The sequence below is a fragment of the Fusarium fujikuroi genome, chromosome FFUJ_chr06 (genome assembly GCF_900079805.1).
Source record: "Fusarium fujikuroi IMI 58289 draft genome, chromosome FFUJ_chr06".
Taxonomy (NCBI): Eukaryota; Fungi; Ascomycota; class Sordariomycetes; order Hypocreales; family Nectriaceae; genus Fusarium; species Fusarium fujikuroi.
Window position 1 is genome coordinate 1,627,388 of NC_036627.1, and position 15,099 is coordinate 1,642,486.

The 15,099-nt window shown below is 47.6% G+C and overlaps 4 protein-coding genes and 3 non-coding genes; 3 read left to right on the top strand and 4 right to left on the bottom strand.

Annotated features, from left to right (window-relative positions):
* Positions 1 to 93: 93 nt before the first annotated feature.
* Positions 94 to 4,968, bottom strand: FFUJ_05859 (related to ABC transporter; the record flags this gene model as incomplete). Its single annotated transcript, XM_023579119.1, has 1 exon — positions 94 to 4,968. One exon carries the CDS (start codon positions 4,966 to 4,968, stop codon positions 94 to 96), a length of 4,875 nt encoding a protein of 1,624 aa, XP_023432013.1.
* Positions 4,969 to 6,903: 1,935 nt separating this feature from the next.
* Positions 6,904 to 9,424, bottom strand: FFUJ_05860 (related to xeroderma pigmentosum group C complementing factor; the record flags this gene model as incomplete). XM_023579120.1 has 2 exons in its annotated part: positions 6,904 to 8,550; positions 8,597 to 9,424. The coding sequence occupies 2 exons, from the start codon at positions 9,422 to 9,424 to the stop codon at positions 6,904 to 6,906; spliced, it is 2,475 nt and encodes an 824-aa protein (XP_023432014.1).
* A 1,094-nt stretch (positions 9,425 to 10,518) lies between these two features.
* On the top strand, positions 10,519 to 11,649 carry FFUJ_05861 (related to V.vinifera dihydroflavonol 4-reductase; the record flags this gene model as incomplete). XM_023579121.1 has 3 exons in its annotated part: positions 10,519 to 10,741; positions 10,788 to 11,151; positions 11,211 to 11,649. The coding sequence occupies 3 exons, from the start codon at positions 10,519 to 10,521 to the stop codon at positions 11,647 to 11,649; spliced, it is 1,026 nt and encodes a 341-aa protein (XP_023432015.1).
* A 195-nt stretch (positions 11,650 to 11,844) lies between these two features.
* tRNA lies at positions 11,845 to 11,916 on the bottom strand. Its single transcript has one exon. It is a non-coding gene (tRNA).
* Positions 11,917 to 13,039: 1,123 nt separating this feature from the next.
* FFUJ_05862 (uncharacterized protein) lies at positions 13,040 to 13,770 on the top strand (the record flags this gene model as incomplete). XM_023579122.1 has 2 exons in its annotated part: positions 13,040 to 13,177; positions 13,231 to 13,770. 2 exons carry the CDS (start codon positions 13,040 to 13,042, stop codon positions 13,768 to 13,770), a joined length of 678 nt encoding a protein of 225 aa, XP_023432823.1.
* A 247-nt stretch (positions 13,771 to 14,017) lies between these two features.
* tRNA lies at positions 14,018 to 14,099 on the top strand. The gene has a single exon. It is a non-coding gene (tRNA).
* Positions 14,100 to 14,665: 566 nt separating this feature from the next.
* Positions 14,666 to 14,749, bottom strand: tRNA. The gene has a single exon. It is a non-coding gene (tRNA).
* Between the last annotated feature and the right edge of the window lie 350 nt (positions 14,750 to 15,099).

Here is a 15,099-nt window from a genome sequence, read left to right on the forward strand (position 1 = left end):
AATTTTAGGATAATCTTTGCTGAGTTTAGGATATATTTAATAATTTTAGGATGCCTTTTGCCGAGTTTATCTCAAAACCCTCCAATAGAGGCCTTATGACCTCCCAAACATCCAGATTTTACGCCAGATGCTTTGCTCCCTCTCTTCTGAATTCTCTTCCTTCACGTTATGTTGTCCGACAATAGTCAAGAAAACCTGGTCCAGCGTTGTTGGCATGACGCTGTAGTGACCGACGCCGAGTTCTGCCTTGTTCTCCTCCAGTAACACTACTAGGTACCCAATGGCACTCTGGCTCAAACCAACCTCTCGGTCGCTTGTGATCTCTTCCTCCCTGCGACCAGAAGTTGCCGCGAGGACTTGGCCAGCGCGCACTGAAAAGCGGATCTGGCCATGGTATGTCTTCTCATCAACATCGGCTGAGGGCAAAGTTTGCCGAATCCAGTTTGCCATTCGGTCCATCTCCTCCTGGCTAGTACGAGGGGCGCTTTTGGCGACAAGGTGAATATGCAAGGCATCGCCGAAGCGATGTCTAAGATTATCTGGCGTTCCCAGAGCAAGCATCCTTCGAGCAAGAATACCAGCACGACCAGCCAGTGCATCTGCTTCCTCCATGCTGTGTGTCGTGAGAAGAATCGATCTTCCAGGGACTGTGGCCTCGAGCGTTCTCCACATCACACGCTTTGAAGCAGCATCGAGACCAGACGAAGGCTCATCCAGAAGCACAACAGTGGGATTGCCCATCAGAGCGATTCCTAAACTCAGTTTTCGTTTATTACCTCCAGATAGAGCATGCGCCATGCGAGTAGAGAATGACTCGAGTCCTACTGCCTGCATAACAGCCCGCACGTTGTGTTCGACGTTGGTGACACCTCTGATGTTAGCGTAGAATTCGAGATGCTCTCTTACAGTCATCTGATCCATAGCATCGAACTGAGGGCAGACGCCCAAGTTAGCCCGAGCGCCTGCGAGGTTCTTGTTGACGGATATATCTTCCACCAACACGTCGCCTCCATTTCGGTCCGGTTTGATATCACCTCTAATGAGAGAAATGGTCGTTGATTTTCCGGCACCATTTGGACCAAGTAGAGCAAAAACTTCGCCACGCTTGATACCAAAGGTGACGTTGTCAACAGCTATGTTGTCGCGGAAGCTCTTCGTCAGGTGCATAACTCGGAGACCGTGCTCATGCCCCTCATTACGAGTGACTTTCTCGCGCTCATCAATGATGTCTTCGTCGACATGTTCCTCATCTGATTCAGCTTTGTTCCCTCTCCAGAAGAGACCTCGGAGTGAGGCTCCCGCTGTACCAGTATCGAGCCAAATCAAAAGACCAAAGAAGATGAGTGATTGAAGGATGAGGTACAGAATGGGTCCACCATAGTATAAGATACCGCTGGGGTTTTCGGTCAGGCTATTGCCATCGCATGCCGTAGAAAAGAGGTTTGTAGAGATGAATAGTGCTTTCAACGCTGAACCAATGGGGGCGAATGCGGAAATGACAAAGTGAACAAAACGCAAGGAGCTGTCAACCTTGGTGACGGGCGAGTAAGTCAACACCGACATGTACGCAATGATGTAGACGACAAGAATTAGAGTCTGGCTCGCTGCTGCCCAGGCGTACGTTCCAAGTTGTGTTTTAGTGAAGAGGGAGACAAGGTACGCAAAGAGTGTCGAAGCTATTCCGTATAGGAACAAGACGAGGAAGACGTAACCAATGTTGAACCAGATATCGGAGACACTAGCCCATATTGCTACCACGATAGCTGTGCTGACCAGGACAATGATTAGATCAAACAGGAGGTAGGCTATCCAGAGTGGTAATGGCCGAACACCGTTGGAGTATTGTAAACCGCGGATGAACTTGCGCCGCTCATTACTCGGGTAGAGTGCGAAAAATGCAGGATAGACCGAGAGAGCCATCGACATGTAAACAATCATTTGAAGTGCATCACCTGTCATGTCACTCACAGGAAGTTCAAAAGGAGTCCAAGAGGTTGCGATACTGACGTTGGACAACATGACATCCAGCATCTGCTGTGCGAAGATAGGCATTTCGATGGCGAGATTGGCGACCCATGCAAATGTAGGGCCTTGCTTGTCATCGCCCAGCCAAATTCCTCCGGTGATGATCTTTCGTTCCGACTCGATCTTGTCTTTGAATTCCTGAAAAGTATCGGCCGTGATAGAATTGTTCTTGCCGAACCTCATTTGGGTTTCATTTCCATAGCCACCCTTAAACATGGGATTTATGAGGCTGAGCAAGTCAGGAGTCAACTTTGAACTTGGCCCAGCTAAGAGGCGCAGTGCAATGCTGTCGTTTCCTTTAAGTTGATCGAGTACGTTTTCCCTCTGAACAGCATCCGTTGATTGCTGTCCTGGCACGCAACTGGGCGTACTTTTGCGAACGATAAAAAGGGCAGTCAACCCGCCAGCGAAGATTGGAAGAAGCAAGGCAAGCAGATACAAAAATCGATTCCGCTTTAGAATAGTTAGGCGCTTGCGGAATAGAATTAAACTTTGTTTCACGTATCCAACTCGTTGTCCATTCGTAAGTGCCAACCCTGGAATTTCGCTTTGCTTCTCTTTGGAGGTGACCTTTTCGGACGATGGGACAGACAAGGTGTGGTTGGCGTTCCGGAACGCTTCTTCATCTTTGATCTCCTCAGCAACCTGGAGAAAAACATCCTCGATAGTTGGGCCTGAGAAGCGATATTCTGTGATACCCACAGCTTCAAGACTCTTAATGACAACAGCTGCGAGTTGCGAGGTGGGAGCAGTGTATGTGATGAGGTCGAAGGCATCCTTCTTTGCAACTTGATCAATGTCTGGGGTTTCTCGTATCCCAACATCCTTGGGAACATGAACTCTGTAACCACCGCCCATATTGTCCTTCAAGGCCACCGAGGAGCCTTCTGCACGCAGGGTTCCCTTGGAAAGTATGGCGATGTGGTCGGCAAGAAGATCAGCCTCGTCCAAAAAGTGGGTGGTCAAAATCATCGTGCGTCTACCACGCTCAGCCAGAATGATGTCCCAAAGCTTTCGTCTCGACAGCGGATCAATGCCACTGCTGACTTCGTCGATGCAGCACACGGCGCTTCCTCCCGTCAACATGAGTCCCAGTTGAAGCTTACGCTTCTGACCACCCGAGAGAGTCTTTGCAAATGCCTTCCGCTTTTTATAGAGATCGACGGATCTGATTAGATCTTCAATCTCTTGTGTGGTAGCCCTGGCGTTAGGAGCTTTTAGATGATTGAAGATTCTTATGTGCTCTTCCACCGTCAAGTCGTCCCAGAGCACATTCTTTTGGGGAGCGATACCAAGGCCACCTCTGCCGTCGATCTCAATCGATCCACTCGTCAATTTATTCATGCCTGCAATAGCATCAAGCGTGGTGCTCTTTCCACTGCCATTGGCACCCAAAAGTGCCACAATCTGCCCCTGGCCAATATCGAGATCCAACCCATTGACGGCGAGAACAGGCGGCTTCTTGTTGGGTCCTCGGCGGAACATTCTTGAAAAGATGCTAGGTTTGTACGTTTTTGAGAATTGTCGCAATTGCACAGCATTGCTACCAATTCGGTCCACATCTGTCTGGTTAAGCAACATCTTTCGGCCTGACCTTTCATTGCTATACAGAGCATGTTCGATAAACGCCCCAATCAATGGATAAGCAAATATCTGGATGATCAAGAATATCCAGATAACAATGCCGGGGAGCTTTGAGGGGTTATCAGGGGCCGCTTTCAGTAAGTCAGTCGGCATTTGGCGCTCCTCGAACCATGCCATGTTGCTGATAAAGAGCACGAAGGCGCAAGGGGTGAAGAAGATCGAAAGAACGGCGACAGGGACAGTGCCAGGAGAAGAGAGGGTTTGCGAAAGAATTCCGAGCAGGGCGACAACCAGGATGGCGGTAATACCACTCAGCTGGGCCTTTCGGAAGAAGGATGCAAACAACATAGACATAGAAGAGAACGCAAGGCCAGTGAGAACATGGAAAACGAGGACAATACCAACGCTGGTCTTGGCGAAAACACCACCGCGAACAATAATGGAGCCAATGATCCATGCTGGCAGGTAAATGAGAGAGAACGAAAGGTGGTGCGCAATAATCCTCGCGACCATGGCGAGCCACGGTTTTCGCACCGGCATCATGGCATCGATCAATGTGGACATGCCGCTTTCGCGTTCTGTAGCGATGAAACCTGTAAGATGATATGTGATCCAGAGAACGGTTCCCAGAAACGCAACACCCATCCAGCCCCTTATGACCTTTTGGAATCGCGTACGAATCTCTAGGTCACGCTCCTCAGGGGTCAAGGTGGTGTAGGGGTATTCTTGGGTACCATTTAGGTCGTTGGCACTTGGCGTGTTAAGGGAAATAGCTCTGTCGACGGAGTGTTGAAGCGGTATTACATAGATCTGCTGGACGTTTGATTTGCTGATTTCGAATTTTAGGCCTGCACGACTGAAGTCTCCATCAGCCCGAATGGTGTAGTTCCAAAGGCCCCCAGGGCCTTGATCAGGCGAAGAAAGCATGACGACAGCACCAAAGCATCTTGTCAATCCCCTCAAGTTGCTAGGGCATTTTTCACTTAAATCCTGTTCACGCTCGGTAGTGACAACCTCAAAGTTGACGTCTGCAGACTTGGCAGCATCCTCGAATTGTTGCGTCACAGTGGTGAGGACCCGCTGAATATCCCCTTCCGTAAAACCGTTGTTGACGAGGACCAATCTCGTACGTCCACTATTGCTTGCTTTCTTAATGGCATCGCCGAGGTCGATAAGTTCTGTCGGTCTGCCGATACCGAATTCTGATGGAGGAACAAGAAGGTTCTTTGTAAAACTAAACAGCGCGGCCAAGAAGATGGGCAAGATAAAGGCCATCCATATGCATAGTGCAAGATGACGCATCAGAAGAATGCGAAAATTCTTGCCCATAAGGGTCCCGACCTGTTTGAGGAAAGTCATGATGATAATGATGATGACTTTACGCGGTTTTCCTGCGGGCCGCGTGGAAAGAAGAAGAGACAAGTATGTCCGTAGATCAGTCTACCTCAGGCATTTGAGTTCTCAATTTTTAAGATAAAACTTGGATTCGGAGAGGTAAAGTGCTGATGGCGATGCATCCTCTCTTTGCATCGTAAGGTAAGGTTGGTTGGATGAAAGTATTTAAGTTCGCAGGCTAGTTAGTTAGCACTGACGAGCTGTCGAGGCTGATTTAAAGTAATGCCTCCAGACACTAAGGTACCTAGAGAATCCACCAAGAGACAGCTGCATAAGCCTCTGGAGACAACCTAGAAGTCTTGGCGCCATGGGGCAGGCACCGGTGTCAAAATAAATTCAGCAAAGGGTCCCCTAAGCTTAGGGTACCTCTAGTATAAATTTAGGATACCTTTTGCTAAGTTTATTTTGACATCTCCACTTGTATCAAGGTCTGATGTTTTCTTACTCCCCTGAAGGCAGCCACTCCCTAAGGTGCCCCGCATTTGACCACCTGGAGTCGCCAGTCATCATCACTGTTTCGTTCTTTAACTTAGGGATCTCAGCAGCCTAAGCAATTCGAGGTACTGAAACTGCTCAAAATTAACGATTTTTGCAGTCTTTCTATGTTATTAAGGCTGATAATACCAAATGATTAACATCGTACTCCGTAGACCTCCTGGAGAATCACATCAGGGGAAATAACCGAGACACCCCGGCGGACGGGAATTCGTAACTTGTGCTCCGTCTGTACTGGCGTAGCATCATGCATTGCGACGACGAAACCCTACGAATACCTTGTTAGCGAGCGGCCCGCAGAATTGGGTTTGTATTTACGGCATACGAGATACGGAATACGATTTTATAAACGAGGCCCAATTGCAACATTTTCTCTTTCATCTTGCAGCAACGTCAGCATAAGCAATCCTCCAACATTGTCCATCTATCCACTCATCTCGGCTGTGCCATTCGACACGCGGCCAACCTGCCATGCATCAGATGCTACGATATTTCAATCTATGATTCTTCCTTTTCTTCGACACACCGCGAACTAGATCCAGATAGGAAACCGATTCAAAGCGATACGCGAGGACCATTAAAATGACCAGACAGGTATCCATCCAATGAGAATCTGCTCGCATAAAGGAATTGGTCCCGTTTACAGTGAAACAAAGCTCTTGTCGGGAGTTCGGGTCAAAAATCACGCCGATTATACAAGTCGACGCTGTCAGCCGAGAATGCCAACCCTTGTAGCGTCGCGTTCTGCACTTGGCAAATATCTGGACCTCGGTGCCCGCTCACAATGATTTTAAGGGCCCTGGAAAAGGGATGCCTTCTCCGACTTGGTGTGACAGTGTGGGCGACGATAATACTCAAACATGATATATAGGCTTCACAGCCTCAGAATGACCAACTTGGCTAAGCACCAAGGCATTTTGATACCATCTTGTCTTAGGCTATGTTGTTTTCCTTTAGAAAAGGACGAAAGACCGATGCCAACTCTTCGGAAGAGCAGGAAGATACCTGTTGTATTCGAACAAAGAGACTTGGGAACGTAGGCTCTGTCCTTGAGCTTGGTGATGAGGTCGGTCCTTCTCATTCCATCCTTTGCCAACCTACCTAACTTAATAGATACTGAACATCTAGAGAAGAGCGCCAAGGTACATGTGTCGCAAACAAATCACAGAAACTGTACAGCCTCATTTTCGTAATACTAAATCAAGTCTTAACAAGGCCTGGAAACATATCACGGTCTCCGTCTCCGTCTCTGTTTCTCGGCACCGGTACTCAAAATTGTACCGACAGGATAACGGTTGCTGCTGTATGAGACCTGGTACTGATTGCAACAATGAACACGCGTCTTCAACATTACTCCGTTGCAGGAAATGACGGTGACGGGCCTGTATTCTTCATTCTCTCACACTATTCCACCAAAAACCCGCCGCCCATATCATCATCATCTGCCATGTCAAACTCTTCAGTAACATCGCTCGGCGCATCCTCAATCTCTTGGTCCAGTTGTGCCTCTTTAGCCGCTTTATCATCCGCTGCCTTTCTTTCATCTGCGTCTACACCGCTCCAAATCTGTTCTCTTATACGTAACGACATCATGAACTTCCTCCAAGCCCTAAGTGCACGGTGTCTTCTTCGCTCATCCTCTACCTCTTGCTCCAGATCACCTAGACTATCAATTATAGTTCGCACAGCTTCTTCGTACTCTTTTGCGACCACTATGCCGGTTAACACGGCTGTGCCATGTCGTCCTTTGAATGAGAAGCCGGTGAGAGCGGGTGCGTAGTCGACTCCAGCCATAATCGCTGCTCGTGTTGCATGCTCGTGGATAATGTGAGCTCCTCCTTTAGGAATCATGCTTGGTACATAAACATCGATATTTCCAAACTTGTTCTTCGGTACCATGCCATTCCGCACTGGGGGTGGTTCGAAGAGCTCTGTCTGATCCTCGGTGTAGATAGGTGTCCCGGCATCTCCGTGGGCATCCTCATCTTGGTCATCATCCAGAGGGTTCTTTGGTTTTGCCTTTTTAGGTAGCCATTTGACAGGTATTTCCAGTGGTTTAACCTCCCGCCCCAGACGATACCATTTATCTGCACTTCTCGCAATCCGAACATCCTTCCGCCGGTAGATCTTCTCGAGCGGTGCTCTACTACCTGCAGCAACTGTTCCAGAAGGTGTGGCTCCAGGAACAAGAACCTCATGGCGTCGAAGATGTCGTTCAAGCGCAAAGACTGGATGGTCTTTGAAGTCCTGTACATTCCTTGGCATAGGCTCTCTCGCCTCGATACCTACGAGTTCGTTATCCTCAATTTGATCGAGATCTGTCCGCCGCCGCCGGCCGTACAGTTGCATAATCCGTCTCCACCAAATATCACCACCTTCACAAGCTGTGTCGATTCTTGATCTTCGGGTCTTTGCTGTATATGCCTTCGCATACCTCCTTGTTACGTCTTTTGCAGTCCCATCCTCATCAAATGCTACCACGTAGGAAAGGAAATTCTCCTTATCAGTAATGGGTGGCTCCAAGGATTTTGGCTTCCAGAAGGTATGAGTAACCATAGCATCTACCGGTTGCCACTTCTGATGTCCGACATCAAGGATCTCAACCCAGTACACAGGATGTGAGGATTCTTTTATTCGCTTGCGAATTTCAAAGGTTGGCTGAGGTTTCGGAAGAGATATCGCCGGTGTAAAGTTGTATGATGTTGCGTTTGGGTGCCCCAACCTTCGACGTGCTGAAGAACTGCCAGATGGTGTACCATATCCAGCACTGGCCATTTCTTGGTATTTAGCCATCGTAGCCCGCACTTGCGCATTTTTCTCGTCTATTGTCGAGCGCTTTTTCGGCCTTTGCTTCGGTTTCGGCATTGATGGGGCTCCAGATGTACATGCGAGAGGTTGTAGAGAGCACACCAAACGTGCCTTTACGCCAACACTTCGTAGAAGGGCGCAATACAGCTGTGCTCCAACGTCTCTAGACCCTTGTAGCTTTTTTGCCGCCTCCCGGAAATCGTCACGATCTAAGCAGCTTTCCATATCATCTGGCGGCTCATACTGTGCATCTGTCAGCCGAGACCTCTCGATTGTGCGCTGGACCTACATCTTTCAGTTGTTCTAGGTCTTCCGCCCACAGAGCACGCCTTAGACCCCTTTCGGTAACTTCATACTTCGTCTTCCATACACCCTCTGCCTGCTTGAGACCAGTCTTCAAACTCTCAGTCCTTCCAAATTGCGGAAGGTGTGCGCCAGGGGTGAGGTAGTTGACTGTCTTGTCCGTTAAATGCGGTCGCAGGTAGTCCTGGACTTTGCCATCATTACACCAATGATTGCGACGTGCAGCGTGTGACAACAGACACAGGAGATGCGTTTTATGTATATCCATCCGTGTCTTCTGCTCCTCTCTGCTGATTGGTTTACGCCTCTCGGCGGCCTTCTTTACCTGAGCTGTAGATGATTGATGCGCTGTCAGATTGAGCTCTAACGACTTTGGTTCTTCGGGTTTGCCTAAATCTTGGAGAGGTGCTGTAAAGTCCACATCCTCGAACATGATGTCCTCATCTTCATCATCGTCGGATTCTAGCTCCATAGTCTGCATCGTTGGTTGGGGCAAGGCAACATCTTCAAACTCAATGTCCTCGCCTTCATCGTCATCGACCTCTTCCTCTTCCTTGTCCGCGACTTGCGCTGGAGGTGCTTTGCTTGGTTCTGTTTGCTTTGAAGCTACTTCTGATGTCTTTCCTGGTTCCGATATTACTCTGCTTGGCCCAGCACGACGTCGCTTTAAAGGCCGTTCTGGTGATGACCGAACCCATGAATTCACGCCAGCTTCCGCAAGCATATCCTGGTAGATCTCTCCTCCAGTTGGCACTGAAGGTGCAGCTCCCTTCCGAGCGCTAGCCCTTGTCGCAGGACGTTTGCTACCTACCATTCTAGTGTCATGGTGCGAATTGACCTGAAGGTGGTGATTTTTGAGTGAGCGCGCAACTTGTCGCAAACTTGGTGTGAGCGATTGCTCGGGCTGCCCAGTTGCGTCATACGGTTAGCACTAAGGTACAAGTCGCGAGGTCACGTGCGTGTCATTTACTTCCATGTCCCTGAGCAAAACATCAGTCCTTGATATTAGATGTCAAAATAAAGTCAGCAAAGGTATCCTAAACTTGGCAACGGCACCCTAAGTTTAGCAAAGATATCCTGTCTTGTGCTAATTTAACCTAAGTCTTTTTGTCATTCAGGTTAGGATCGAGGTCCCGAGTATTCTTCCCACCCCTACCTTGGTTTGCATAACTATTCCGTAGCAGCCATCTATAGCAGCGTTTCAATTTAGGTGGTTTCTGATCGGCTGGACTAACATTCGAACAACTCGGCTCTATTTCCGTGTAGCATATCAGTCCCACGTCTCCACATTCTGTATCCGGCTGCAAGTAATCTAGGACCAGCCATACTTCCCCCTCGATATGAGTGCTTGAAACCACCCTTGGTAGAATGCCAAAACGATGAGAATCAAGATCAGTAATTCCAATGCCCTCAGAGCGGAAACGGCTCAATCCAAAACAGTTTTCATTTACTAAGACCTCCGGTCAGCATGTTACCAAGCGTTGTACTAGAGGGCTGATGGAACTTATTGGCCATTGTTGAAGTCTCGGGTGATCAGTAATCGGCCTCAATCCCCTGACGTCTACAGCGACCCCAACAATTAGTGTGCTTACACATCATGAAGTGTTTGCGGGATACTCGTCCTCTTCCACCAACAATTTTTGCACAAACTGCTTGGAGGCCGAAGCGCCAGTCATAATGCGAATGATGCATGTGGCCATTCAACTTTCAATCGGCATTCTTACGGCCAGGTCCGGATCTTGTGTAAACTTGTTGTAGCCTCACGAGCTAGAAGTATCGATATTTGTCAGTATACATCGTAAGAAGGACATAAAAGGGGCAGCATGGCCTTTCAGGAGGTTCTCAAAAACCATAAGAAATCTCTTCAACACTATTTAACACTACATCTATATTCATCTTCGATCAACCATGTCTAGCAAACCAATTGTCCTGGTGACTGGTGCGAATGGCTATATTGCCGGGCCCGTCATCGAAGCTTTTCTAAAGGCCGGCTATGCTGTCCGTGGAACTGTTCGCTCAAGGTCTTCGGCAGACCCCCTGGTCAGGGCTCTGTCTGCATATGAAGAAGATCTTGAAATTGTCGAAGTCCCAGACATTGTCGCATCAGGAGCCTTCGATTCTGCGGTCAAGGGTAAGTGTCTCCTCTGTCTGCGATGAATTGGATCTCACAATACCAGGTGTTCATGCTATCGCACATCTTGCTGCTGGAGTGAGTCTCAGCTTTACAGACCCCGACCCCGTCCTTGAAGTCGCTATTCAGGGAACACTGGGTGTTCTCGAGTCTGCCATCACCGAGTCATCCGTTAAATCGGTTGTACTTATGTCCTCTGTTGCCTCTATCATCAACGGCAGCAAAGAAGCACCTGCTAGATTTACAGAAGCAGATTGGAATGATGAAGCTTTGGCAGCTGTCAAGAAACTCGGAAAAGAGTCGCCCAGCTTTTTGATCTATGCTGCGAGCAAGGTGGCAAGTGAGAAAGCCTTTTGGAAGTTCCGCGACGACAGAAGCCCCTCTTTCACCATGACTGCTCTCAATCCAGTGTAAGCTATCCCCGGAGACACTGCCCATCTACCAAACAAATCTAACGATGTCGCCGAAGTTTTGTCATGGGACCGCAACCAGGCCTTGAGTCCATCTCAAAGATTGGTGGAACAACTGCCTTTATCTGGCAGATACTTTCGGGCCAAGAGATTCCCAAGCCACTGACACCAAATCCTGGCTATGTTGATGTTCGTGATATCGCACGAGTTGCTGTCTTCAGCGTCGACCACCCCGACAAGGCAAACGGGGAGCGTTTCCTGTTGGCTTCAGGACTTGTTCCTCCCCAGGCGGCTGCCGACGTTCTTCGTAAAGCATATCCTGAGAGACAAGACATTATCAAGGTTGGAACTCCTGGGCAGGGATACTTTCCTGACTATAGGTTTCCTGAGGAAAGGGTTCTTGATGCTTCGAAGGCGGTCAAAGTAACAGGACAAAGTTTTTACCATGTCGAGCAGACAATTACTGACACGGCCAAGTCTCTTGAGAAGTTTTTATAGCATTTACATATCAAGATGTACATTAGGGAATAAGGAGAATAAAAGAATAAAAGTTAGTATTCTCTAGCAGTTGTTTACCATTCCCTGCCACACATCCGGTGACTGCAGCAAGAGACGTCTTCACTTCATTACTTCCACATTAGACTTGTCCAGAAAGTCAAAAAGATAAACCTGCGTATCGCAGATGGCTGGATCTCTCCCGCCGGGAATTGAACCCGGGTCTCAAGCGTGACAAGCTTGCATACTGACCACTATACTACGGAAGAATTCCGGGCGTTGTCGCCCAGTGTAGAGAGGGGGGGTTGTGGTTAGAAGCGAACAATGGCTGTATATGTAGTCTAAGGCTTTGAACGTGGTTGCTAGTGAAATAGGAGGCGGCCTTATTCCGCGGCAACTCAAGAGCGTTATGCATTGAACTCAATTGGCAATGATCAGTAGGCACCCTGGTTGGTTCGCCTAAGACTAAGGTCCTGGGTGATTCTGAAACTTCATGTGGCCACGCTTGAGATGCTATGGATAGTGGCAGGATGATATAATGAGGTCCAGTGCTAGTTGGAACTAATAAGATTCCCAAAAGGCCCAATCTAGAGTCCTACCTGACGGCTTCCCAAGGTTTCACAGCAGTAACCAGGCTATCCAAGCCAGTGCTTAATCTATTTCCCCTGGCTTATGCCTTCCGACCTGCGGTGTTTGGCGTTGATAAAGATTTTATTGAATAGAAACTATGATTGATATTCTTACAGCAAAATCCCCTTAGAATGGATTGGATGTAAGATTCTAGAATTGGCACTTTGGTGAGTATGTCTTGGCTGACAGGTATCTGCGTGCTTTCACATCAGCGTGGTGTTCTCCTCTCCGCTGGCATCAGTCAATGAAACTACTGACAGCTTCAATTTTCAGCGAACATAACCGTTCTGATTTTCTGGGGGTTTTCTTCTACTTTACTACGACTGCTTTTGCATTTTTGGCAAAGTTCAGTGAATGTCTTCATACCATGTATTTGTTCAAGGTATAGCTCCTGAACATTCACTTGTTCTGTCATAGAACATGCACTGGTCGAAAAACAACAAAAGAGTTGGAGAACAACAACGCCTTACTTGTTTGCTTGCCTGCATTGTTCACATCAGTGTTACCATTACAGATATCTTGTTCTAATGCGCTATTAACAAAGGAGCTTCAGAACACCACCCAAACATGTTTATAACTTACGAGTATATATATATATATATATATCGAGTGCTTCAGCATAGCCAGAAACCCAACAGTTCCAACCACAACTTACACATCAACACACAAGCAACAGTTTCAAAAACTAACCTATTAACTAATTTTTAAAACAAAAAATCCCTTCCGCATCAACAATATGTGTTACCGAAGCATCACTCACACTATGCGATGCGATGCGCGGCCTGTCATTTCCGATGGTACCAAGGTCTTACACCGACCCGTTCGCCTAATCCCCTCCCATGCAGCTGCGGCCCTGAGCACTTCGTGCCCAGTTACCTTCGATGCGAGGATCATGGTTGCTGTATGAAGAAGGTCAGCATGGATAGGTGCCCTCATGTTTCTGATTGTAACGAGGTCTACGAGGTTCATCGCTATGTCCAATCTCATCGTCGACCACGAAATATCTGGGGTCCCATCAACATGCTCGGCGACAGCTTCAATTCTCTCTGGAGTCTTCCCATGATTCAAGAGAAGCAAAACACTTGGGATCATGTTCCGGATTTGGAGAACTGTCTCTTCACTGGAAAGATGCCACACTTGACGGCTGTCCCACCTCCTTTTTGCAAGGCTGTTGAGAACCTTACCAACACTGGCCGTCTCATTGTCCAGACACAAGATCAGTTGGGCGCTCTTCGCAACGAAGCTGCTGTTCGCCGAACCATGCACGATACTTTCCATGGAGATGCTTGCTCGCGTGTGCTCAATGAGTGGGAGTGCCCTCTCCAAGGACCTATCGCAACTGCAGAACTGCTTGACAAGCAAATGGTTAAGAACCTCGTGAAGCAGCAGGAGATCTTCAACACATGCTGGACCTTCATTCAGAGCATGATGTGGTCTCGTCAAGTGGGCAAAGACCTTATGATCCAGAATGTACCAGTCGTTTGGGATGAGTAGAAATTAGGGCGTCTGGTGGTTGAACTTAGCATGCATTTTTTAAGTTGGGCGTTTGGGATAGGGAAAGTTTACTTTCGAGCATAGAGGAAATATAGAGAATAATCAACTTGGATCTCGTTTTTATAAGCAATTTCGGATCACCTTGATCAAAGTAAATATCACAAATGGTGAAGTCTTTTGGTGCCTGAGTGAAGCTATGGGTGCATAGATATTTGTAAGTGGTTCTCTGCTTAATCAGCAACAAAGGCCGTCATCGTATAGGGGTCAGTACATCAGTTTGTGGCTCTTGGAAGCACTGAAAACGCAAGTTCGAGTCTTGCTGACGGCAATCCTGCATTTTTGGAGATGTATCACATCCGACTTTTTTGTAGCTCAAGATGTGATGTTGTCGTATTTTCTGGAGTCTTTTGGCATCGTGAATATAAGGTTGTACTGAAAACAACCATAAGCTAAGCTCCTTTTAGATTTTTTTAGTTCTTCACTCTTTGAGAGTGATGCATCTTTATAAGAGGATTTCTTAAGTATGTGTGTGCTCTTTTGTGTAGCACTCTTGAAGCGACGTGCTGTCTATCCTGTATTGATTCTATGAGTTGAATTTGGTTGTCTCAGACTTCTGCAAAAACCTGCAAGTTCAAGACTTCTCAGCAGATTGCAATTGACTTTGCTAACGACAAAGACAGAAGACCAGCAATAAACAAGGGGCGTGGGTGTCTACAACGTCGAGACAAAGGCTACGAGTGAACGTTTACCAATTACCAACACCCATTGTTCAGGTATCCTTTGTGATGGAGGGGTTTGGAGGGGTAATTCAACCGGTGTGCCATTGCTGCAAAACTCCAAAAATTACCACCAAAAAAGACATTATTCCGTGAAAGCAGCAAAAGATAGTTGCTTTGCCGTCAGCAAGACTCGAACTTGCGTTTTCAGTGCTTCATTGATAGCCACAAACTGATGTACTGACCCCTATACGATGACGGCTTCTTAGTGCTTGACATGGGTCCAAAAATTGCAGTCTATGTAGGTCGTCATTCACCCTACTCCGTTATCGGCACAACTTGGGAAAAGCTTCAGAGCTTCTCACACACAACGCACAACTCATTTACAATTACGGAGGCGTTCCCAAAGCGAAAGAGGAAATTTCATTATTGTATCGACTTTTGGTTTAAAGAGATTGAATAGTCACTAGGTTCAACACTGGCTGCATTTACCTTGGGAAGGTCCTGCATTGGACATTTAGTCAGCTCACGGAGAAAAGGAAGCAATAACGGCCTCGAGCCAATTTACTCGACCTGCACAACAAACATCACACGCATTCTCTCTCTCTCTCTC